Raw genomic sequence first — 25,459 nt, 5'->3', positions numbered from 1 at the left:
AATGCATATTCATCGGAGGAGCGGGTACAGTCTGATCACGGAGAAGACACTGGTTCTGGACTACGATGCCACCATGAATGGAGTGGATAAGATGGATCAGAACATGAAGGACATGAGGAAGCCACATGTAACACCACCGTAACGTAACCGTAACATGATCCTGATAGTTGACGTGATGGCAACACACACTGCAGTATATACTTGCTATTCCCCGGAAAAACCGGCCGGCAAGAAAGTGCACGCGAAGGGGCAATCGCAGTGAAACTAATCTGTTGTGCAAATCATGTTGCGTCTCCTTGCACGCAGGGGAGTTACACAAAAAGAAAAACTGTAGTTGAAACATCCACATAATTGTAAATAGTACCACAGTTGCACACATTTGTAAATAGTTTGCCAAATTGTTGTCAAATTGTTACACTGTTGAATGTAAATAAACGTATTTTGCTATCAAAAAACACTTTTTCATTCTTGGTGGTAGTGTTTTATAGAAGTAAAGCACTATTTAGGTGTTTGTGGCATCATTCATGGACAAAAAGAAGTGTAAAATTCACTAGAGTGCATGAAATAATATCGTTTCACTAAAAGCTTGATTTCTCCGTATTTTGGTCCAAAACAAGCGCATTTGGATGAAACTAACCATTTTCTACTGTTGCTTACTAAAGAACGGAATAAGGTAGAAACTGATGAAAGATGAAAGTTCAATCTTTCATTTGGTAGTATGTGTGTTTCCATAGTCCAAACAGAACATTTTCTGTGGACCTTGAAAGATCAGTCAAAATGCTTAAATCGGCTGGCACTGACAGCATCCCTTTTCTGAAAACGTCTGGCAGAGTTAAAGGCAAAAAAGACAGAGAAAAAATACTAAATAAATTACTTATTACCTTTCTAATTTCTCTCGTTATCCAAGTGTCGAAGCAACCTAGTAAAGCATCCATATCTGATTTAATGAGGCCTTCACTGTTTCACCGTACATGCAGGGTTGCGTGTTCATAGACTTGCCACAAATCAACCACAAAGAGTGGATAAAATAGAACAGAAAGCCTTTAAATAGGTGTTAAGAAAATATAAAAGATGATCTTGCTTTAATATGTTGATACAAGTGAACAATTGTGCATACCAATGGACTCTTTGCACAGCTCGACTACTTCCTGAATTTAACAACACTCGTTTGTTTCCTGTCTTTCATGGTGGACAAACTGATTAATCCAGGTGTGTCTGGCCATTGTTGTCGTGGTTACTGAGGTCAGGCACACCTGGATTAATCAGTTTGTCCACTCATGAAAGACAGGGAATTAAGTAGTGGTAATTGAGTTCAGGAAGTATTGGAGTTGTGCAATGAGTCCATTAAAACATTGAGCTCCGCATGGAATAATTGATGAACAGCAAGTAATAACTTCAATGCTTTATGTTAACATTTTGTTCAATGCACATTTAGCCTCTAAGTTACCACAAAAAAAATCAATGAGATATATAACACAGTACTGTATCTGTCATTCCAAATGCATAATTAGTAGCCTGATGACACACTTGCTCAGGTTGTTACCAATTTTAGCATTGGATAACAAATGCATTATTCTGTCAATGGGAGAAATTAGCAGCAGCAACACAAGCTAACTTCTTGCAACATGGATCCATATTCAGATAAATGTACCCTATATTGTTTTGTCTCAAGTTCTATTGTGAGCCATAACGTGCAGCAATGGTAAATGGACTGCTTTTTATATAGCGGTTTTAACTACACTATATGGTGCCCAAAGCGCTTTACAATTGAAGCCTCACATTCACCCATACGCACGCACGCACACACACACACACACAGTGATCGCAAACAATTGGGATGGCATTACTAAATTTTTCTTTTAAACAGATACACATGTCCACTTACCACCATGTCATTTTTTTATTGTTCACCCCCCCCCCCCTTATTTGTTTGTTTAGTGCCTGCCCTGATAATTAAGTTAACTTTTTAGAAGAAGAATAAGCCTGCAAGTAGGGGACCCCATTAGAGTTGTCAGACGAGTAACGTGTTATTGCAATGGCTCTAGTCTTTAGAGTTGTGTTGTTGATCTCAAAGTAATCAGCCGTCAGAGGGCCTCATTCATGGCCCAAGGGCAATTAGTTGCCTTGCCTAATTCCATGTTGTAACACTGCTGGTGTTACATATTTTTCAGTTTCAGTAGTGTTGCGACTGTTGCCAATATAATGTGTTCTCATGATTTGCATATTTTGTTTGCCCAGACACAGTATTTTAATAATTAGTTTGCCCAGGAAATATATTTTAAACATTTTATAATTAATATTTCGTAAAAATTTAATGTTATGCTCCAGTTCAAGCAATGCTTCCACAATGTGGGAAATGTAGTATGTAATTTTTGTGTGCATAAAAATGTAATCATTCCAGAAGAGGGGCAGTAGGATTACAATAACATATTTTGTAAAATTTGATTTTCCTGCGTAATTTTCCAATGAACAACAATAAACAAAAATAAACGACAGAAAATAATGTATTGGCTTACTTCTAATGTAGTAGGGCTGAACGATTTTGAAAAACAATCTAATTCCATTTTTTTCCCCCTCAAAATTGTGATTGGGGTTTACTTTGCGATAATTTTTTTCAAGGTCCTTTTCTAAAGTATTTTTCAACAAACAATTAATTTTTATTACCACAAACAATTTCAGAGATATTATGCATTATAGGAAACTAAGATAAAGGTAAATGAAACATTAATTAATATGAAAGACAGTTGACTACAATTACTGGTATAAACGTAACTGAATACTTTGATGTGCAATTTGGTAAGCGTTCTCATTGACATAATTGTGCTATGCAGGTGTGTAACAAACATAAATATATATGTTGCCACAGTTAACTTAAAAAAGTAATTTAATTACTTACTGATTACTTGATTTGATAAGTTAGATTACAAGTTACTTTGCTTTCAGCAGACACCAACCACGCGCCTTAAAACATAACATAAAAATAAAACTGGTTTTACCAATACTTTATTGGAAATGCGTTTTTAACAGTAATATTTAAGGCTAAAAAAGTTAATAAACAGCCTTTTAACTTAACATAAATAGCTTTTTTTCACTGAACATTAATGGGCTACTAAAAGAAATCTTTCTAGACTTCACATAAATACATTCTTTTTTTAAACTTTACATATTTAACTGTTAATCCTGTATTGGTAAAACTCACAAACTCAGCAAAAGGGGTTGTATTTCCAGTCGTGGCCTTACTGGCCCCTCAGGCTGAAGCCAGAGAGCAGCCACCTTACGTTGTCGCTGTTGCTGCTGACTTCCATTATTTATTTATTTATTTGGGCTGAAAAGACTTATCAGTGCGTGTTTTGTGCCAGGATTTCTGTATTGAGTAATGAAAAAGAACAAACTTCACTGTTTGCCTCAACAATTCAGAGTATATTATCGCAGTATTGTGAATCATGACTTACAACAATTGACATTTCGCAAAAGCCCCACCCCTCTCAGTTGACGCTTCCAGGTCCGACATATTTCTGGACAATTACTATGTCAATGAATGTACCAGAGCAGTGAGTGTTTTTGGAGCAACACAAGCACGATATCTTCCAGATCTAAGCAAAGGGGTCTACAGTATGCAGTGGAACTAGGATATATTAATATGCAGAAAAGCGGAATTCACAACTATCAAGGCTAAAGCATACAGGTGTCAAGATAAGTCAGAGGTAAACAACAATGGCATCTCTCTCTTTTTCAGCATGGAAACTGTAATTCCGCAAAATAATTCCCACTTTTAATAAATGTACCTATAAACTGATTACGTGGTTTTTTTCTGTCTGTAACAGAACAGTTGGTTACTCTGCGGTACCAAAAATACTACATCAAAGATGAAAACAAAATAAGCTCAAAGTGCCTGTTACGATGCTATGTTCACTGTAAATCGATGAACCATCACAGAGCTCCCAGTATGAGACCCAGTGTAAACTACCTATTAGGAAGTCAAGTTATCGTGTTAAGATTAATAAAAATGATCAAGATAAACTTAGCGAGTTATCTATCCATTTTCTCAACAGCTTATTCCTCACTAGGGTCGCGGGGGTGCTGGAGCTTATCCCAGCTGGCTTCGGGCAGTAGGCAGGGTACACCTAAACTGCTTGCAACTTAGCGAGTTACGTAAGACGCAAAGATTTGTAAAAATACATGGACTCGATAATGATAACCTGATAATATACAATATTAAATAATCGTAAGTATAACTTTTGATGTCCAATTTTGTGAATAATCTTGCCTCTAGCGTTAAACTGAATTTGACAACAAAGCTAAAAACATGATGGGTTTTGCTTTAGTTTCATTGTTCTTGGTGCTGACAACATGTTGCAGACAATTTTTTTGAGTAGCACTAAGATATTAAATTTATAATCGCACTTACAGATGAAATGTGCATGTAGCGCTTCTCCCGGACTTATCAGTACAAGCGTATATACCAGACAGTGGTATTTTCGCCGCGGAGAAAGAAAATTACTTGAAAACATCAAGGAGAAAGCAATGTATTCTTGCTTAGCGAGTGCCAACGAAAGATGGCCACCGGTGGCTTCATTTTCGGTACACCGAGTATGCGCCATTGTTAGTCAATTCATGTATAAGTCCATGGACTTGGCACTTACTTGATGTCACTCCACCACAGTTGATTGGGCCTAGATGACCTCAGTCCACAGTGCAATTTTTCAAACTTCATTTAAAGGCCTTTAACCCATCTTAATCAGGGGTGCGAATAGTTATGGAGGGCTGTGTAATCAACAGTAATGGAAATGTGTTAAACAATTCAGCTCAGAGCACCTTTTGTTTTAACACACCCAGTTTTCAAGTGAGCAAGAGTATTGAAACAGAGAGAGTGGGAGGAAGGGGGGGGGGGTCCCTTGGTTCCCCTTCAGTCTCCTTTTCAGGAGCCAAAATGCATGCTCTATTGAGTTAAGGTCCGGCGATTGCCTTAGCCAGTCTAACACCTTCCACTTTTTCTTCTTGAAGTCCTTTGTTCTGTTGTCAGTGTGTTTGGGGTCATTGTCTTGTTGCACGGAGCTTCTCTCCCGATCAGTTTGGATGCATTTTCCTGTAAATTGCCAGACAATATGGTCCTGTAAACTTCTGAATTCATTCTTCTGCTACTATCATAAGTTACATCATCAATAAAGACTACTTGAGCCTGTTCCAGAAGCAGCCATTCAAGGCCAATACATAACATTATTACCTCCACCATACTTGACAGATGAGTCTTTGTGCTTTCTTTCTGCATACTTCAGCCTTACCTATTTTCAAAGGTGGAGGTAACTTAACTGCACTCACTGCCTTATTGTCACCTCTGCCAGGGTTGTCTACAAAATGTGTTGACTCAGCAGTCTTGCATAGTGTTCTGGGTAGTTTCTCCGAAGGTAAACAGACATTTTCCCATCAACTGCTTGATCTCCAGTCACACCTGTGAAGAAGGATATCAACAAGACTTTATTGTGGAACATTTTACACAAGTCAGGTTGATACAAACTACATCATGCATAGAAACTATATCATGACCACAAACTATCAATAAGTTGTAATGTTGCTAAATATCATCCATCCTCTATATAGCGGTCTCTCCTCATTAGTGTCCCGGGTGAGCCTATCCCATCTTACTTTTTAGGGTAAAGTACACCCTGGCCTTGTTGCCAGCCAATTGCAGTTCACATATATACGTAATTATGGGCCTGCTAAGCGGAGCAAGCAGGCACATATTACTATCCACCCTAGAAAAGGGTTTATTTTTATTTTTTTTATATTTTATTCCACCGACTTTTCCGCAAAAATGCGGCCCGAACCGTAGATCGCACCGGGACAAATGAGGTATCAAACGATGCGGCTCGATCTGACTCGCTGCGCTATTATTTTTATAAGAATTCCCAGTTACCATGGCGACGCTATTCCCAAAAAACTCCCAATAAAAGTCCCATAGGAATGAATGGGAAACCGAAAATGATCACATCAAATCAAGCACCTTTTTCCAAGACACGCTGCGCGCGCATACGTTAACCGACCGATGTAAGAATTAGCTCATTTTGTTGGAATTTTTGTCATCTTTAGCTCAGTGTCAAAAAAAAATTTAAGGAATGAAAGCTCTCTGTGCGGGTTCAAAGACAGTGAGTGAAATAGCCTTTAGCCCATTGGTGTGTATTGCATGGGCTAGAGCGGACCAATTAAGAAACAGTGTAGACAGGGAAAAAATTGATTTCAAGTTTCACTTCAACTCGTCACCATGGCCACAATCTTTGCTCACTAGACATCAAATTTGCACATTTTGTAGCCACAAAAACTAAGTTTTATTTGGCTATGGTGTCATTTAGTACCTTTATTTTCACTTTAAGCGAGGAGAAGTCGGACTATTTCGATCTCTTTTCAATGTTATTTTCGCCGTTTTTCCCTCTTCATTTTCGATCAAACATAAGTTTTCAACCTGCTCTCATTTGGTCATCTTTCATCCGATTAAAAAACTGAGAACATGCTCGCGTTCCCCAAACCCTTGTCGTTCTAACGAACCATTTCTGGAATCTGCATCTTCAACCGTTAAGTCGTGAGAGGCTTTTGAATGTGCATGTTTCTTAAAGGGGCAGTAATACTTTTAGTTGATTATAACTTCTACATTTCTTGACCGATTTCAACGGTTTGAATTTTAAACTGTTCAGCTCATTTAAATGTTGGTTAAAATAAAATGTGTGTGCGTGAATGTGCATGTTTCTTAAAGGGGCAGTAACATACTGTTGATTTTGGTTAACTTCCACATTTCTTGACCGATTTCAATGGTTTAAATTTTAAACTGTTCAGCTCATTGAAATGTTACTTAAAATCAAATGTGTGCGCGTGAATGTGCATGTTTCTTAAAGGGGCAGTAACATACTGTTGATTATGGTTAACTTTTACATTTCTTGAGCGATTTCAATGGTTTAAATTTTAAACTGTTCAGCTCATTGAAATGTTGGTTACAATCAAATGTGTGTGCGTGAATGTGCATATTTCTTAAAGGGACAGTAAGATACTTTATTTGATCTTGATTATGGTTAACTTTTACATTTCTTGAGCGATTTCAATGGTTTAAATTTTAAACTGTTCAGCTCATTGAAATGTTAGTTAAAATCAAATGTGTGTGCGTGAATGTGCATGTTTCTTAAAGGGGCAGTAATACTTTTAGTAGATTATGGTTAACTTGCACATTTCTTGAGCGATTTCAATGGTTGAAATTTTAAACTGTTCAGCTCATTGAAAAGAGTCAGCAGGCCCATTCAAAATTTCCGCGGAAATTTTTCTAGTTCTTTTTACACTTGGGCAACCAGTAGATGTGTGTGATGGTCTGAGATGTGCTGTTTTACATTTTCATCATTAAAGCTAAATTAAGATTGGGAATATGTGAACACACTTACTGCACTCTAAAAACAGTTGGGTCAAAAGTAATCCAATTATGTATCAAAAATGGAGCGAGCCACTTTATGGGTCAATTTGACCCAACTTTCTGGGTTGTTTTATACAAAATGACCTAATTTTTTGACCCAAGTAAAGGATCTGACCAATATTTATGAATTGTTTTACACTAAAAGACCAATTTCTTGACTCAAATTTGGGTCAAATCGACCCAAGAAGAGGATCAGTCAATTTTTTTACCCTTAGTTAGGTTTTTAGAGTGTGATAGGGTTGCACAGAGTACCAGTAGGAAAAAAAAACTATTGTGACACCTCAACACGTCTTTATAGTACTGATATTTTTAAGAGTGACCCAGAAAATGCTGTATGGAGTTCAACAGATAGTGAACACTTATTAAACGACAAAATGTCCTTGCTTTTATGGCTGTCATTATCGAATATTTTTAGAAACGATTAATTGATTATTCAATCAATTATTCCATCAATTAATCAAATAACATACTATTTAAAAAAAATAATTCCCAATTACAGTTTAAATACCAATTATGGTTGTTTATTTAGTATTGTTTAGTGATAAAAAAAATAAAACAATTAAGCAATATCATCTGAGAGGGATTGATGTACCTTTTTGAAACTGATTCAGTTGCTTGTTGGGTCATCATTGCTTTCCCAAGTAAAAGCAGATGTGAGCAAATGTCGTATTTTAAACACAAAAAATTCTCCGGCTGCTTTTGTGAAGAACTACAGAAATCAAAGAACAATTACTGTTGAGAAGTTTAAGTTAAATGTTGGTCAGGACACAAAAGCAGGTCGCGGACCCATTTTGGGTGGGCAACAGACTGCTAATAAAAAAATTATGTGGTTGGTTATATTCTGAGTTTTCCACAACAATACAGCGGCATACCAACTTCCCACGAAGAACATACAATATTGTGTCAGCGTCAGGAAATGTTACTCACCTATGCTCTTCTAGTCACTAGCTACTTTGTATTAGTGCGGCTCAGCCTTTGGCTAGCAGATGTCATAGCTGGCAATATGTTTTTGGCGGTTTGTCAAACTCATTTGAAACAGCATTTAAAACGGTTACATACGTTACATGTTTAGGTTTTTTCCTCAAGTTACTTTAGTTTCTGTCATGATCTTTTGTGTTCTGTTTTTCCTTGTGTGTCTCCCTTGTCTTGTCAAGCATTATCATGTCCACATGTGTTCGCCTGCCCGTCCTCGTGTCAACCAATCAGTGCCCTCAGCCACTTGTGTCTTGCCCAGGTGTGTCTCATTATGTCAATTAGTGTGTGACTGTGTGTGTATTTAGTCTCGTGTTTCCTCTCTGTCTGTGTCGATCCATTGTTGTTGTTTCCTCTCGTTCTACTGCTGCTGTTTTGCCCTGTCATCCCCCTCACGTCTCGCCTCGCCTCACTTGCCTTTTTTGGACTTAATTGTTTTGTTTCCCAGCCAGTACCTTGTTTGCGTCCTTGTTTTTGTTTTATTAAAGATTTGTTTGGACTTCACCTCTGCCTCCTCGCTCTGCTTCCAAGCATTTGGGTCCTCTTCCACGTCACAGCGTAACAGGACACTACTTTGCAAGAATAGATCACGATACATTATGAGTGCCAGGGTGACAACAATTGAGAACCACTGGTCTAAATGATTTTTCAATAATCAAAATAGTTGTCAATATTTTTTTTAGAATTTATTATTTATTAATTTATTCTTAGGGAAAAGCCAAAAGGAAAAGAAGACTTTTTATCTTGGTTTTGTGACAAAAATCGTGCTTTTTGTGAAGCAATGTGTGTATTTTAAACAATGCTACAAATCTCAGCAGCTGCGAGAATTCATTTGATTATTTTTAATGAATAAAAACTAAAAATGTGAAGTTCCTTGATTTTATATCTATGGCTCCAATGTTGTTACTGATATTTTACGTTTTTACATGGTATTGTTTCATTATTGGGATCAAGGAACTTTACAACCTACAGGTAGAAAATCAAAATCAGAATCTTGGTATTGCGACAACACTAGTTAGATATTTATACAGTAAAACTGCAAGTGCAGGGGAAACCCTTTGTTTACTAGAGTTCCGTGCCTATCATGTCTTAGTAACCTCAGTTTGTACGTCAGTTCAAACACATTGTAGTCTATTCAAAACTTATGCTAACACAGTAGTAATTTCATAATTGACATAATTGTATGAAAACACTTTTGATCTATGCCATGGATATAAAAAAAATAGTTGATTGCGAGCCCTTAATGACGTCGAAACAACGTATGTCGAGACAGTCTTGAACCATAGACCCGCCAAAGAGTTACTGTAATCAAGGTTTGAAGATGGTGACAGGATGACATTACAGATAAATTATACTTCCACATATCCTTTGGGGAATATGTTGTTTATTATAATCAAGATTATGTTCCACTGAATTTACTGTATGGCCAGTATGTTTAACACAGTGCAACAATTCCGATATCAGATATCAGCTCTGAGCTCACCAAGCTTTTTTGCGGTTCTTTCAATCTTGTCCAGGGCAGCCTGCATATCTCCTCCCTCTGGTATGAGGGCCTCTATCTCTCCTACAGTGTAGCCGAAGTCTGCTTCATCTAGATCTACGTGCACGCCATCCTCTTCTAAAGTGAATGTCCGCCTCACTGTGGTAAACTCCGCAAAGCACACCAGATTCATAGCACTCGTCCAACACTCTTCCGGCACACAGTTCATTTCCGCATTGCCAAGAGCGTGTTGGTCTGGTGACATCTGACAGCACTCAGTCATCGAGAACTTGTTATCACCCGTGTCCTTTAGAACCTCCTTCAGCTTCAGACGAATGTCAGTTAAATCGGTGATCTCTTTGTAACGAGTGCATAGCATGGCTGCTTTGGAGGGTTCTCCTTGTGTCTCTTCTGCCTCTATGTCTGTGGCGGTTGGACACTTGAGCTCCCAGCATCCTTTGCGTTGACGCAGCCACAAGTCTTTTAAGGTGAGGTCAAATTGTGGGGTGTCAAAGTATCGGTCCAGGAACTGGAACTGACCGGCACAAACTATAAAAGGGAGGAAGAGATTAAAACTGAAAATATATATCTTTTTTTAAATAGTGTCATCTACATATCTCATTAAAACAGACATATTATGTCCCCCTATTTCTTGTCTTGCTGAAATCAGCCCGTTTTTAGGCTGTTTTATGCAAATAAGCCAACCCTCATTCCATTTACTAGATACGTGTAATATGGCTTTTCATTACAATGACCACTCGTGGCAGCAGGTCATACAATGTACGATGTGTATATGTGGCGCATGGACTCATTACCAAATACACAACATAAAATAAACATTATCCCCCAACGCCCACAATTATTTCACTTAGCTATCAAGTAAGCGCCGCTTATCAGAAGCAGACAGTTAGCTAGCAGATATTTTCAGAAAGGGCAGTTACAAATATTCATTGGTTGTTTAATTTCACTAAGCAGGCCCTCAAGAGACCCAACTATATGTATGCAAGCAGTTAAAAAGTGACCTTTTCATCCATCATATGACCCCTTTAAGTCAAGAAAACAACATAACATACCTCCAATTTCTTCTAGGATTTGCAAACTGTTGGCATTGCATATGAACTTTCTCTCCACTTCTATACTCATCTGAAATCAAATGTATACACATTTACAACATTGTAGCTTGACAACAAATGCATGCAAATTCACATAAAACCTGAAGGGGGAAGTCGTTATCAACATTACCGTAAATATTTTTTCCTGTTCATCTTGTCCTACTTACATTTAGCAATTACCTACTTTCGCACACAACCACAAGTATTACACTGGAATGTCTCTAGAGTTGGACAATTTGGAATTATATACAGTGGACCCTCAAATATTTCTGATTCGGCATTTGCGGATTCACCTATCCGCTATTTCCCCCCCGCCAATCCCTCATTTTGTCTAGTTTTTTTTTTTTAACCTATCATCAAATAATTCACATTTTTTCGCAAAAATTCATTGGGCAAGGTACACCCCCCCCCCCCCCCCCCCGGATTTAAAATGTGCGTCAGGTATTTACAGATTTTCGCTATTCGTAGTTGGACCCAGTCCTTAGCCGCAACAGATAGCAGGGGACCTTCATCTTGAGAAACCTCAGTGCAGAGCTCCATCACACCCGCAACCCGAATGAGGTCAATTAGTTAAAATAATGGGTAGATTTTCTTTGACTTTTTTTGTGGTACTTACTCAAAATAAATGTTTTTTTATGAGAAGAGCACCAGAAAATAATTATCAACAAGAAGTTATGTGATGTCAGCAATGTCCAGCTTCACCACTTGTTTTCATTCATCCATTTTTTTGTCCTCATTCCGTCGCGGGTGAACTGGATCCTATCCCAGTTGACTTTGGGCAAAAGGCAGGACACACCCTTCATTGTTCACAAATCAATCACAGGCCATTATTAGACAAGTAACCAACCACACTGACATCACAATTTAGTCTTCGGTGACCTCTTTCCACATTCAATTTTACTTGGATTTTTTATTTTATTTTTTAAATACCATGTATAACACAACTTAGCTCCATCTTACACTATCAAAATAAAAGTTTGCTTTTGCGTTTTACAGTGTTTTTGCTTATATTTATGCTTGTATGTCAAGAAGTGTTGAAAGGTGTTGGCAAACCTTTTTTTTGCTAACGGGTCACGTTTACATTTTTAAAAATACGCCGACGGACCAGCTCATTTGTCGATGATGTAAATAAATAAATAAGTTAAAAGAGTTGCATGTTTATTATTTACTTGTAGAACTAATTAGTTACACTTACTTAACTATATATTTAAATAATCAAACAAGACTTAGGTATAATATGTGTAAAGTATGTTACATTAGAATTTTCATTTACAATAAATAATTTACCCGATTAATGAATGACCAAAAAAACAACTAAATTTACACACCAAATATGGAAGGACTCTTGACGATGTAAATGCTATATGGGCCAGATGTGGCCAACAGGTTATATTTTGCCCACCCCTGCATCAAGTCATCAGAGTTAGGTGTTATTGTTTTTACATTTTAGAGTGGTTAAGTTATTTTTGGCACTATGTTACTTTAAAAAAAATCCTGTACAAAGGTTTTAACCTGGAACAGATTAGTTCTATTTACATTATTTCCTGAAAAATCTGAAGTTTGGCCTTAGTGGTTTCACTAAATGTGGCTCTAACTACTCGTGAACATTTACTCCATGCTAATAGACAATGCACAAAGAAGTTTCATCTTGCGTGACAGTAAAAACACACGGCAGTAAGTAAATATTATTTCTGCATAATGTTAAAATGTTCTAAAATAAACTTCTAAACTTAATTTCTACATTACACAAGAAAGATGGACAAAAGTAGGTGCAGTATACACTTTTTAAAATGAACTAAACAAACCTTAACTTGAAACCCTGGATAAAAATGTTTTTCTAAAATTAATAGAACGAAACTTCATATCGGAAGCCTTACGTGATTAAAATGCTTTTTAAAAGTCTAATTGCAATAAGTCAAAATCTAAATGTGTTCAAAAATATTTTGTACACAATGTGCTGCACCTACTTTTAATTTATGTCACTGGTCGACTCACTCGGTAATTCAGCAGTTTCTGTATACACATTAGTTATGAAGGTTGTAATGAGCACATTTCGCTTTCCTGTTGCATTTTAACCCGTAGCTGCTGCACCTGTCCCCTACAAATCAAACGCGAGTGCCGTGCAAATCCAATTATCTGCAGATAGTTAAGCAATCCAACAACGTTATTATTATGATTATAATCCAATCGAATCCAACAACGTTATTATTACATCGAAAGTTGCACACACCGTTCAAAGCCAAGTCCTTCAATCTCAGAAAATCGACATCAAAACACTTAGCAACGCTGGATTTCCGAAAGCCCCCTACACGTCAGCATGTCAATTTTTGCACAGGCGCAATTAAGGACACCTATTAGGGCTTCCAGGACCATCACTTCCTGTCCCAGTAGCGCAGCAGCATGCAGATGGTTACCATTTTTTAATCTCCTGTTTTTTTTTTAAACAAAAAACAAACATTAAGGCTATACGGATGTGTGTAGGACGAATGGGTTATTTTACATATAAATAAAGAGATAATTGACGCCAAAGTCGAGTGGTTATATATGTGTAATAATGCATCATTAACTAACTTGCCTTGGAACTATTTGAACTGGCAGAATGGGGGCACCTTTTTATTAGATTTTTTTAAGTCTTTAAATATGTATGTGTGGATATGTCTTGACTTACAAATGTAAAACACTGCTGTAACTTTATTAGTCACAATTTGAGTTTTCGTTTTTCATATCATTAATTTACACATTTGGGTTTTCTATTCATTCATTTACATAATGCATTTGATGACAGAGTGTGTGCGTGCGAGTGTGTGTGTTTGAAATAGAGTGTGTCCCTTATGAATGTCAGCAATCAGCCTTGGGGGGAGCTGTGGTGTGTTTACTAGGGGCAGGAGAGAGGGCGAATGGAGGGAGGGGGGAGAGAGACACCGAGAGAGAGAGACACCGAGAGAGAGACACCGAGAGAGAGACACCGAGAGAGAGAAGCAGAGCGAGGGAGAGAGAAAGGCAAGCAACAAAACTTTTCACTTGTGAGAAGCCCACGAAGGAAGCGTGTGTGCGTTTGTGTGTGTGCGTGTGAGTGTGCGAGCTGGAGCGGCGACCATGCAGGTAAAACGAGAGGCATTAGCTAATTGCTCCGAACTTAATTAAAACGCCAATCGCAATCGGTTCGGAAGGGGGGGTGTTGTTGGCCTGCGACCGATAGAGGATCGAGACATCGAGCGACGGATTGTGCCGTGTACTAATCCCGGTCCTTTTTGAAAATCCAACATTAAAATTCCAAACTTTTTTTTGTCCGCGGTTCGCCTTCCTCTGCTCTCTTTAGACCACCCCCATCGTCGACGGAGGCGATCGCGACTCACTAGCTCACAAGTCGTCGCTTTATTTTTTATTTTTACACCCTCCCCAAGCGTAATTCCTCTCATCAATTACGCTTTTATAAATGTCACCGTAGGACAAGCATGTGTTGCACTGCGGGGGCTTAAAGGTACGGATCCGAGAAGGGTGTTGGGGGGGGGGCTATCAAAAGGAGGTATGGGAGGAGGGAAGGGGGAGGCGAGTGTTTTCTAAACACATCTGTAAGCTGAGAACGTTCGTTCGTTCGTTAATTAAATGGCTTTAGTCAGGGTAGGCCTCAATTTGCGCTGTTAAGCAAGCAAGCACGCAGAATGAGGAGGCGGGCGGATCACCAGTAGATACCCGACGGGTAAGAAGACGACTGGAGGGCCGTGGTTTTGATAAGGAGTCAAAGGGAGTGCGTTTTTAATGTCTCTAGGTTGAAGTGGCTGCGGTTGAGAGCCACCTGGATCATGCGGAGTTCGAAAAGGAGGGGGAGTGGAGTGAGAGAGAGAGGGAGAGGGAGAGACTCGCCCCGTTCGGAGCTTAATTATCTCGGCTTGCTAACAGGGCTAGCCTAGCAAAGTGACACGACTCGCACTCCCCGTTTTTTGTTTACGATCGAGGTCGGACTCTCCTGAACCCCTGCTGCGGTGTGTTTCTCTTACAGGTTCACTCAATGTATTTCGTCTGCGACTTACTTATTTTTTCGCAAAGTAACCGGAAAGACCTCTGTTATGCGACGTTACAAGACCGGGGCGATGGAAGGGGGGCTGCTTAACCTAGCTTGCTAGCTAATTGATTCGGTTCTCCAGCTAATTAGACTGCTATCTAATTAGTCAAGTATTATCGTGGAGACGCCAATCAAGTTGTGTTTTAGCTTTTAATAACAAATCACGCCATGTTGGGCTTTTAAACATACGATTATTTGATGTCTCCGAGTGTTATCTGGTCATATAACCCTGCTAGCTTGCTAATTGGTATGACGAGGAAGTGAGGAATTGTAGCAGTGTCGATATTTCGTCCGCCGCATGGGCCAACTTTGCTTACATTTCGCTACATACTGTCTTTTGCTCATGGAAAACTTTCTGTGCGATTGAATGTAACAACTATATTCAGACCTAGAACAGACTACATGAAATATATTTGGCGTGAGGATGTTAAAATGGACAGACAGTTCACAGAACTAGAAAGAAAATTCTGGCAGTTAAGTTTTGGGCTTGATTATTGAGTGTTTTTTTAAGCCAAGAAACATATTTTACATTGAAGCAATCTCTCAGCCCCCATCAAGCAAAAAAGTGACAATAAGTATACTGAACTAATCAATGTCTAGTGGTGGGTGGAAGAGGATTTCATTGTTCTGCCTGCCACTATACGTTGTTGTCATAGATCAATCAACAAGGATACGTTTTAAATAAATGGAATTAGATCATTTACCTTGGCACACCTGATGAGCTCTGATGGGGGTTGTGAATCACTGTCTAAGGTAATAGACGTGTATTATAAACTGGCTGCCAGTAGGAAACATTGTTAAAATAATATATTTATTAGGGCCTCCTCCTCTAAAGGTTTGCATGTGCAAACATGGCCACAAATTTGATTGCTAACACAAAATAATTTGGAAGCTGATTTCCTAACCAGGCACCCAGGATTGTGTCTGCCAAATGGTTAAAATTGTTAAACAGTTTTTGGCAAATTTTTCATCTTTAAATACTGGATCTGAAAGGTGTATAAACCAGCATGCAAAGCGATGTTAGTATAGTGCAGGCAAAATGAGAGGTGTTCGGAACCTAATGACAACATATCGTCTATTCAGGAATGCAATTATGAAGCTTGTAAATCAGAAGTGTCAAACTGTTTTTTGTTTTTTAGTTTTTTGTTTTTGCAGGCCACATCATAGTCACGGTTTTCCCACAGGGCAGTTCTGACCGTGAACTAGAGCTGTGCAATTTGGACACAAATTTATATCCCGATGCAGGCAATTTTATATCCTGAAAACGATATACAGCTCCAATAGTATTTTTTCGCCAACCTATGAAATTAATGGCAATTAATTTTTGAGGGATCTTTTTTTCAATTATTTATAAAATACTTTTTTTTTTAGTAGAGTAGACTTAAAATAATAGTAATATATTCACACAACAAATAGATGGGTAACTAGTTTTGAAATGAAAAGCCGGTTATTAAAAGTAGACACAATAAGCTTTTTTTTTTTCTTTTCAATAATTAGCAAATTAAAAAAAAAAAGTCAGCACATGAAATGCATTAACAAAATTATCTGGTGGGCTGGATCTGGCCCCTGGGCTTTAACTTCGACACCTGTGTTCTTAATGATCTAAGGGCTGACAACTTAAGTCACAATCAGACATGATGCCATATCAGTTATGACAAAAACTAATTTCAATTCTGTGTTTCTCTTCTTCTGGGTCATTTCAGCGCACTGTGACAATTGGTGCTGGCCTCTCCCAGAGCAGTCTTCAGGGTGTGAACTCTCAAGTAAGTTTTAAATGCAATGTTACACAGGATTGCCACACACTTAGAATGAGTTAAATCAGGCGACACATGACTTTTATGCAGTTGCTGGCTTTACTGATATTATTGCAGCGGTCGATTAACGGTAAAAACCCTTCAGAGATACTTATAGCTCAAAACTATCTATTAAATGAGGCGGTATCCACCACTTATACACCTGTTAAAAACAGCATGCATATTCTGTAACAGGGAGTGAACATGCAATTTATACGCTCCTGTTTGGGATCTTAGTAAAAGATGACATGCAACACACCCTCCAACAGCTCTTTATTACACTGAACATGCAATTTAGTGCCCGCTGCTTGTGATCTTAATAAATCCGGCCCCTAGTGTCATGATAGTGATGAAATGGCTTATAGTGACCAAAATGACAGTAGTATCAGGATATTATTGCTAAAAGAAAACAGCTTCATGCATCGCAAGTGTTGAGACGGGCTTTATTTTTTATCCCAAAAATGTTAAATGACCAACCTGATGCATGTATGCAGTAACCAGCTGAAATCAAAATGATTATTCATGTGGTTAGCATGTCTACTAGGGATGTAATAATAACCGCAATATAGTCATATCGCAATATTAAAATTGCCACAATATCGTCGTCGTCATGCTCTATTTTAAACGCCACATCTTCATCAAATAATGTTACTTTTCACCTGCTACAGCCAAGCACAGAATTATGAACTACATAGACTATGATACTTTACGCTAATGAGCCAATAGTAACATACGCTATGCATCGTTTACAAAGTAATTCAAGAGAGCGGAGGGCGGCAACCATACTGGCATACTGGCATGGTTATAGCAGAAATCTCAGAGGTTGATATATAGTATTATGAGTTTTTTTTTTTTTTTTTAATATTGCCAGCGCTACCACAATAACGTGATAATTATCGTATCGTGAGGTTCGTATTGTGATAATATCCTATTGTGACATTTGGATATTGTTACATCCCTAATGTCTACATCACAGTTGAGGATTTTGGTTAAAATATTGGCTCCACCCATCCTTTGGAGTTTTATTGACTATGCATTTACCACTATTCGTTTGTATGTACAGGAGGAAGGTGATCTTGTGATAGGGTTTCTCACAATCTTAATAACATAATTGAAGAAAAACAGTTATGCAAAACAGTGTGGCGCTTTTGCAAGTTCCCGATGTTGTGAAAGTGCCCTGAATGCACCGTGTTGCTTGCGGAGAAAGTATGTTACGTTATGTGATTCTGCCATCCCGAGGGCCCTTTAAGCTGTTTCATGATATCCCAGGTGCAGTTTACTGTAAAACTAAACACACAACACAAATAATTACACTCAGTTTATTTAATTACAGTACAAGAAATATTTCATTTTAAAAACATTGCCATTGCTAATGCTAAAGTCAGTGTAAAGTCCCATTGAGTTTAGCATCACCCTCCATGAGTGACATTCCTTCAAATAACCAATATTTACACACAATCGCTGCAGAAACATACACAGGTAATACTTAAAGGCACATATTCTTCCCAATTTAAAAAAAAGTGTTGTATTAATAGAGTTCAAGCACAGCTTTCTTCTTCTACTTTTCTTAAGACGTCCATTTACTATCTCATTGTGTGTACTCCATACATGTACATCACCACACTGCCCCTAAGAGGCCAACCTGTGCACAACTGGAACAGCTGGTATTTATTTTTATTTAATTTTTCTTTTAATGACCATTTAAATTTTTGGTTGTTATTTCAAGTTACGTTTAAAGTTCAGATTTCAAGGATTCAAGGAATTACAACACATCAGAATAATATTTATTGGCCAAGTTTAAAGAAATTTGTCTCTGGCATCAAGCCATCAACACACATTTTCACCTGATAGGGCATGAAATATGATATCCGAGGTCCCAGGTTAGCCCAGTAAATCCCTACACTTTAAAAAACAAAAATAGAACAAAAAAATAAGATAAAAATAAATATGATGAAGAGATAAGGGAGCTGCTTATTCACTGTTTGAATGTGTACAAAGATGCAAGGCAGCAACATTTTGGATGTAGCAGGATGAAAATGCAATTTCACGGGATATTTTACAAGGTCATTTTGTAAACAAAACAAAAAGGCAAAACCTAAAAATAATAGTGTTCAAGAATAAAAAAAAGGGTTCAACATGCAGGGATGAGTTTTGGTAGTTGACTAAATACAATTTTTTCAAATCAACAAATAATTGCTTTATTAATTGTGATTGTTTTTTCCCATAATTGGCTAGCTCTACCTCATGGTTAGCACCCCTGCTTCACAGTTCTGATGTGGAAGTTTGAGTCTCTAGCCTTCCTGTGGGCAGTTTAAATATTGTTTAAATGTCCCTGTGCTTGAATGGGTCTTTTTCAGCATACTCTGATCGATTATTAGGTTCTCCGAAGACTCTTAATTGTTCATAGGTGTGCTAATGGTGTTTTTCTCCTATCCAGTTTGATCAGTCCAGGGTGTACCCTGCCTCTCACCCAACGGCAGCTGGGATAAGATCCAGTTTACCCGCACTATAAATGAATGGATATTATAGTGACCACAATGATCACATTTATTGGTATTAGCGGGTTATTGCTCAAGAAAATTACAGAAAGTATTGCGATAGGCTTTATTTTAAATACAGAAAATTTGCAACTTCTTGCACTTTTGCACGTTAGTAAACAACAACCAAAATACATTTTCACCTTTTAAAAGACCCCACAGAATGTCAGAACACGCCATAGTGTTTCACTAACTTATGCTAATGTATTTGGTTGTGTCCTCTTCATAACCTCAAAGTGTCATAATTACAGTAAACATTTGTTTGATAAATCCTTCTTGGCCATAAATATAAAACAATCAAATGAAAAAAATGCAAATACAACAGTAGCTGAGTGTGCCTCCCTGTTCTGCTTGACCACCTGTTCATATGCCACACACCGTTTGCAATGAAATGTTGAATGGCAGGATCCTTGTAAACTGAAGATCCCATGCACCTAGAATAACGCTGGCATTAGGCCAAAATCTTGCACCTAAAAAATAGTCACGTTACAGGAGACCCCCAAAAATGTCATTTTTCAACCATTAACAGTGCATGATCAAAGAGGGCAAGCCACTTTCAACACTTTGGGTTGGTTCATAATTTGTAAAAACAACTCCCACGTGTGGATTGACCAATAATACAGAAAAAATTATTACATTTATCAGATTGTGAGTTATGAGGTTTTGGCCCAACGCCACCGATAAGTAAGATGCCAGTAATATGTTGAACAGCAAACCTTTGGGCGATAATTCAAAGAATTTGAAAAGAAAGAAATTCTCTGCATTCTCCACATACAGCATAATTTTATTCATTTTCATTTTCCATTAGCAGTCTTACAAAAACAACCATACTGTTGGTGAAATGATTGTACAATCATGTATTGTGCCGTTATGTCTAATAAAATTGTAACATCGCTGGCATTGGGCAGAAACCTCCTACAGTGGGGCAAAAAATTATTTTGTACTAATACTGACTACACGCAAGATTTCAACCCGTGGGTTCAAAAATGATCATGAGAACCATGAGCAAAAATCCCAGAACTATGCCGCACTTTTTGCGGATGTATGCATGCATGCATGTTTGTTCTTCGGGTCAGCATCATTGAAACTCTGTGCACTGGGCTTTTAGGTGATTGTAATTGTGGCACAATTAATTGCGAGGATTGAATTGACGCCAGATTATTATTATTTTGACTTCAGGTATCGGCAGCCTTCATGTGATATTCATATTCGATGCCTTGATAAACACTGGTTAACGGTCCGATACCTAGCATCAATCTTCTTTGAAATTACCATGTAAATGCCAAATTGATGTTTGCATGCATTTAATGAGCTCTTGTGTGTCCTATTTGAGAAGCATTTCAGAGACTGCCAAACATGACTAACTTAGCAGGAATGTTGCCTGGATTGTGGTGTTAAATCTCATATGAAGTGATCATATGAAATGATAAACTACTTCAGAGTCAACACGGAAGTTTTTTTGGGGCGGGGACTACGTTTTTTAATGGACACAAACGGTGTTCAGGTTTCCCACAAGAGCTTGAAACTCCTAAAAATGATGCTTGAATTTCAAGGTTTCTCTCCCACGAGACATTTGTCTTTTAATGGTGTCTCCTAATTAAGAACTTTAATTAGATTAGATAACTTCTCATTTTTAACTATGAGTATATTCATGCAAATGCACAGTTTGCAATTCTGCCCAGCTGGAAAAACTTGAAATTTGGCTTCCCTACCAACTACTTGTATATTTTTTTTATTAGGAGGAGAAGGAGAAGGCGAGCAGTTACAGCAATGGCACAGCAGCATGGCTGTGCCCTTTGTGCCAAAAAGGCCAAGAAGACCAAGCCTCCCTGTCGCAACACCTCACTGAGCAACACAGCGTAGTTCCAACGTGTGTTGACAAACTATTAGACATCGTAAGTGTGGCCCCGCACTACTGCCAAACCTGGATGACTTTGTCGTTGCTCGTATCTATGAATACAACACGGTTGAGCAATTTCTTTCAAAGCACATAGCATAATATAGTACATACATGGTCATCCGTTTGTTAAGATATACATTTTTCTGTTAAATCTGACAAGTTGTGTGTGGACTTGATAATCATGTAGTAACTTTTTTTGTTTTTCTTTAGGGCTTCTCTGAAAGTTAATCTAACCATATTGATGATTTATTGGCTGTCATTTGGACAACTCTTTCATTTGTAAACGCTTCAGATTATGAGAGCACAAAATGCACTAGTGTTGATTTTGTCTTGACAATCTTGAAAATGTTCACAGATTATCATCAAGGGTTGCTTGACCTAGCAAATTTACGGTATTAATTGCTTCAGACAAGGTTATCTGTTTGTGTTTCATTTATCTGAAATGGGTGCAGTGTATTTTTGTGTAACGGTTTTGTCTTTTCTGAAAGTGGTTGCATTAATGGAGTCGGCTATATGTGTGCCTTTAGGCTAATTAGAAAATTAAAGGCATTCCATAGCTGCTATGTGTAATCAAGCCACATAGCAATGGGTCACGCCCAAGTGTTGTGGAATTGAAAACACATCTGAAGCAGACGTTGCTTTTGGATTATTTGCTGACAATTTTTTTCGATTTTCTTTTAAACAGTCTGTTTTGAAACGGACTGCAAGGGAAGAAGAGAACGAAGGTGCTCTAATATCTTCAGGTAATTGTCCGAAAAATTTATTTGTCCCTGTTTTATTGATTAAAATCAACATTTAATGATCACATTCCACATATGATAATGCTTTGCTTGGACAAGGTTACTCAGATCTAAAAATAATTACAGGGTTCCTCAAGTGTTAATTCGAAGTCACAAATGGCCCACAGTGATCTAGTTTGCACAGTGGGTATAAGGATGACGTGAAACAACATAATTGCTGTAATTCTGATTTAACTACTATGTTATCATAGATTAGTGATACACTAATAGGTGTGGGTGATATGGCCTAAAAATTATATCACTATATATCAAAGAAATTTGCGGTGACGATATTTTTGACTATAATGGTAATAATTACTGAACAATACATTTGTGATTGGTGCTTCGGAATAATAGCACTTTTATTGCAGCCAATATTAAAGCCACCTTTTTTCACAATTGAAATGTAAACAAATTTCAAATATAGCAACCGTTATGGAATGAAATGGAAATAAAAACAGGCCAGGTAGTGTTTACCCTGCAAGGTCTATTTGTAACATAACTGCATAAGTACATTAACTTAGAAAATACAAAGAAAACACACACCTTGAAAAGTCAGTGGCAAATTGCACGAGTCAAGAAAGTCCATTATTTTCTCCTGTGTGGTTGATCCTCATGTTGTAAAGACAAAAAAAATGTCGCCAATGATACGGTAGCAGCAAGTTTGTGGCTTCATGCTTTGTACATCGCAGGCAAGTGTATTTTGAAAAATGTTTTCCCCCTTGTTTAGGCAGTGGTTATTTTGTCGTAACCGGCAACCCTCCTGCGAGTGTTATTTTGCCGTGAATATCTCTGATTGGTCAATCAGAGGAGCTAGAAAATGTTGTAATTGCTTGTAGATATTACTAGTGGTAGTGGCTATGAATAACACAAATGTGCACATTTCGACCGCTGCGCGATAGCAACGTGCACGCCGTCTCCTCGAGAGCACGTTAGCTTAGCGGCCGGTTAGCATCACAAACTCACGTCAACTAGGTGGCGAGTTACCAGTCACTGTAAAATAACCACCGCGGATGTTTATCCTGGCCAAACAATACGCGACCGTGTCAGTATTATCCAACCACCGTCAGCTTTTTTTTTTTTCATAAGGAGTGCATCTAATCAAGAGTGCTCCAGCAATTAACTTTTGTTCACTTTTATGCCAAACACAAGCTTTTTCCAAGTCCTCCTTGCTTGTCTTTAGCCTTCGCATCCTCTTAACTTTAATGGCAACAGTTTTCCTGCACAAGTGCACAATTTGCAAATGATTGTATTTTTTTTGCATCATATCTGACCTCTTGTAATCCAAACAGCCTCCACACAACGAAAGTATCTCACTCCCACTTTGCCGAAGACGCAACAGAACTAACTGCTCAGAGCCTCACATGCTCCGACATTGTTTTTATGCAGCAGTGAACGAAGCGTGTATGTCTAAATGGCTGTTACGGATTACGTCATCACATCAATTTCGCAATATTTCAAATTTGATCATCCCAAAAAATACGCCGGTAATATTTTAGAAGGTACTATATGGAACACCCCTATACACTAACTGGTAACTTGAATTTGTATGCAAATCGGAGCATGCTGTATGAGTGGAACTCAAGTCGAAACCATATTGTAATTTGCCATTGTGAGTGGGAGTGATTTTTTTGGGAGCATTTTTCATTCAGTTAGATTTGCTGTAGCAATTGTCTTAAGTAGTGGCTTAGTTGCAACTGCAGTTTAAACCCAATGTCTTGTATTGACTGGCCAGCAATATTTGTGACATTTATTCAGTTGTGTGTGTGTATATGTTTTATCAGCTGCAGTTTGTACAGAAGCAAGGCCATCTGAAGACATCAGCTCTCAACTCTGCCAGCCTTCTTTAGACGCTCCCCATCAACATCACAATAAGGAGATGGACAAAGACAGAATGTTGGAGCGGGACAGTAGTGAAGCTGAACCAGAGCCAGTAGATGAGGCAAATGAAATCACGGGAGCCAATCAAACTGCAGCTGACAATGAAGATATGGCAGACAGCAGTCAAAATTCAGCTGGTAAAAGTGGCGTGCCTGCCGAAAATGACACTCGCTTCAAATGTAATGCCTGTCAGGAAGCGTTTCCCAACAGAACTGCCCTGAGTGTTCATTACTACTCTGCATCCCACATTCAAAGAATGACAACAATGCAAGGTGGGGAAATTGATCCCCCAGCTCCTTCGGCCCCTGCTGTTTCTCGGCCGTATGTATCTAACAAACCCTACCAGTGTGCTGTATGCCGAGTCTCCTACAATCATTCCATCACCCTCGAGAGCCATATGAAATCCGTCTTGCACCAGACGCGCAGCAGAAATGCGGTAAACAATGCAGGTGCTCTTGGTAGTTGTGGAGGCAGCAATGCCAGCACTACAGAGAGCACTATAAGTGGAACAGGCGAGTTGGCGGCCACCACTAAATGTGCCACAATGGCGACTCCAGCAAGAGATGCGGAGCACATCCCAACATCACAAGTGGCTCCCTCCCTCATCGCCCCCCCTGTGACTTCTGCTCAGGCGGTCTCAGCCTTTCTCACCCTCCTCACATCCAGCCCTAGTACTCTCCCGCACCCCCTTCTCCCCTCCCTGTTTGCATCCAGCCACCCTACTGGTGCCGATGCAGCTCAGATTGTGCCTCAGCCTCACATGGTTATGCCCTTGATCCTGAATGGGCTCCAAGGCCAGCAGTCTCCAGACAACCAGCAAGGACAGCTCCTTACTCAGTGTGTGCCATTTGTAGGTCTCAACGCAGCGCAGCAAGCCCTCCTGACCCAAAGACTTAGTTTGTTACAGAACCAGTGGGCCCCTGTTGCACTTCCAACTAATACACCAGCAGTTGGGGAGAATGTGAAGCAGGAGAGTTTTGAAAAGCCGATAGATCAGACCAAGGCTAAGGATAGCACAAAAACAGAAGAACCTGAGGAAGAGGATTCTCCTGATATAGAAAGCAAAATGCAAGTTACGAGTAATGATGACATTTGGAAGGCGCCTAGAGATAGCAAAACATTGACCCATCAGATGGATGTAGAAAATGATAAATCAGCTAGTTTCTCCCCATTTGCCATAGAAAAGAGCCTCCATAATAACCACTCGCCGAGTAACCCAAGCTACAGCCCTGTAAATTTGAACCTCACGCTTAGCCCTGATTCTACACCACAAAAATCACAAAGAGCAACTAGTCCTTGTGGCTCTATTGGTACCAAGTCGAGCCCGGTTTCAAATGCCTTAAGCAACCAATATCGGCTACGTTGCAATACCATTGGGTCATTTTATCCAGAACTTCCAGTGTTGTCCGAGTTTCAGTCTGAGGTTCTTTGGGCTTTCTTCGAGTCGCGAAGTGAGGCTGATGCTGCTAGTCCTCCCCGCGAGGACTGCGAGGCG

At 38.7% G+C, this 25,459-nt stretch overlaps 2 protein-coding genes across 7 annotated transcripts in view; one reads left to right on the top strand and one right to left on the bottom strand.

The window, feature by feature from the left end:
* Window positions 1-1,938: 1,938 nt before the first annotated feature.
* thtpa (thiamine triphosphatase) lies at window positions 1,939-13,360 on the bottom strand. 2 transcript variants are annotated; one of them, XM_086065732.1, is made up of 5 exons: window positions 13,242-13,360; window positions 10,973-11,042; window positions 9,903-10,448; window positions 5,320-5,449; window positions 1,939-5,086 (listed from the first exon to the last, which is right to left on the bottom strand). In XM_086065732.1, exons 2-4 carry the CDS (start codon window positions 11,040-11,042, stop codon window positions 5,349-5,351), a joined length of 717 nt encoding a protein of 238 aa, XP_085921858.1. In that variant the 5' UTR covers window positions 13,242-13,360; the 3' UTR covers window positions 1,939-5,086; window positions 5,320-5,348. The 2 variants fall into 2 exon arrangements, with proteins under 2 accessions (XP_085921858.1, XP_085921857.1); XM_086065731.1 differs by having other exon boundaries at window positions 1,939-5,449.
* A 612-nt stretch (window positions 13,361-13,972) lies between these two features.
* zfhx2 (zinc finger homeobox 2) overlaps window positions 13,973-25,459 on the top strand; it is a 23,428-nt gene continuing 11,941 nt past the window's right edge. Inside the window, exons 1-5 of one of the 5 annotated variants that reach the window (XM_086066232.1) lie at window positions 13,973-14,113; window positions 16,778-16,837; window positions 21,144-21,299; window positions 21,990-22,047; window positions 23,868-25,459. The exon at window positions 23,868-25,459 is cut by the window's right edge and continues 2,373 nt beyond it. In XM_086066232.1, coding sequence (XP_085922358.1) covers window positions 14,108-14,113; window positions 16,778-16,837; window positions 21,144-21,299; window positions 21,990-22,047; window positions 23,868-25,459 — 1,872 coding nt within the window. In that variant the 5' untranslated portion in view covers window positions 13,973-14,107. Of the gene's footprint in view, window positions 14,114-14,197; window positions 14,493-14,549; window positions 14,712-14,742; window positions 14,995-16,777; window positions 16,838-21,143; window positions 21,300-21,989; window positions 22,048-23,867 lie in introns of those variants that run through there. The other 4 variants (XM_086066235.1, XM_086066234.1, XM_086066233.1 and 1 more) reach the window with 4 other exon arrangements.

The sequence above is a fragment of the Leptonotus elevatus genome, chromosome 21, assembly GCF_054856555.1.
Source record: "Leptonotus elevatus isolate MCC_2025b chromosome 21, RoL_Lele_1.0, whole genome shotgun sequence".
Classification (NCBI taxonomy): domain Eukaryota; kingdom Metazoa; phylum Chordata; class Actinopteri; order Syngnathiformes; family Syngnathidae; genus Leptonotus; species Leptonotus elevatus.
The sequence above is the reverse complement of the archived record's forward strand: the minus strand, read 5'-3'. Positions and strand labels throughout refer to the sequence as shown.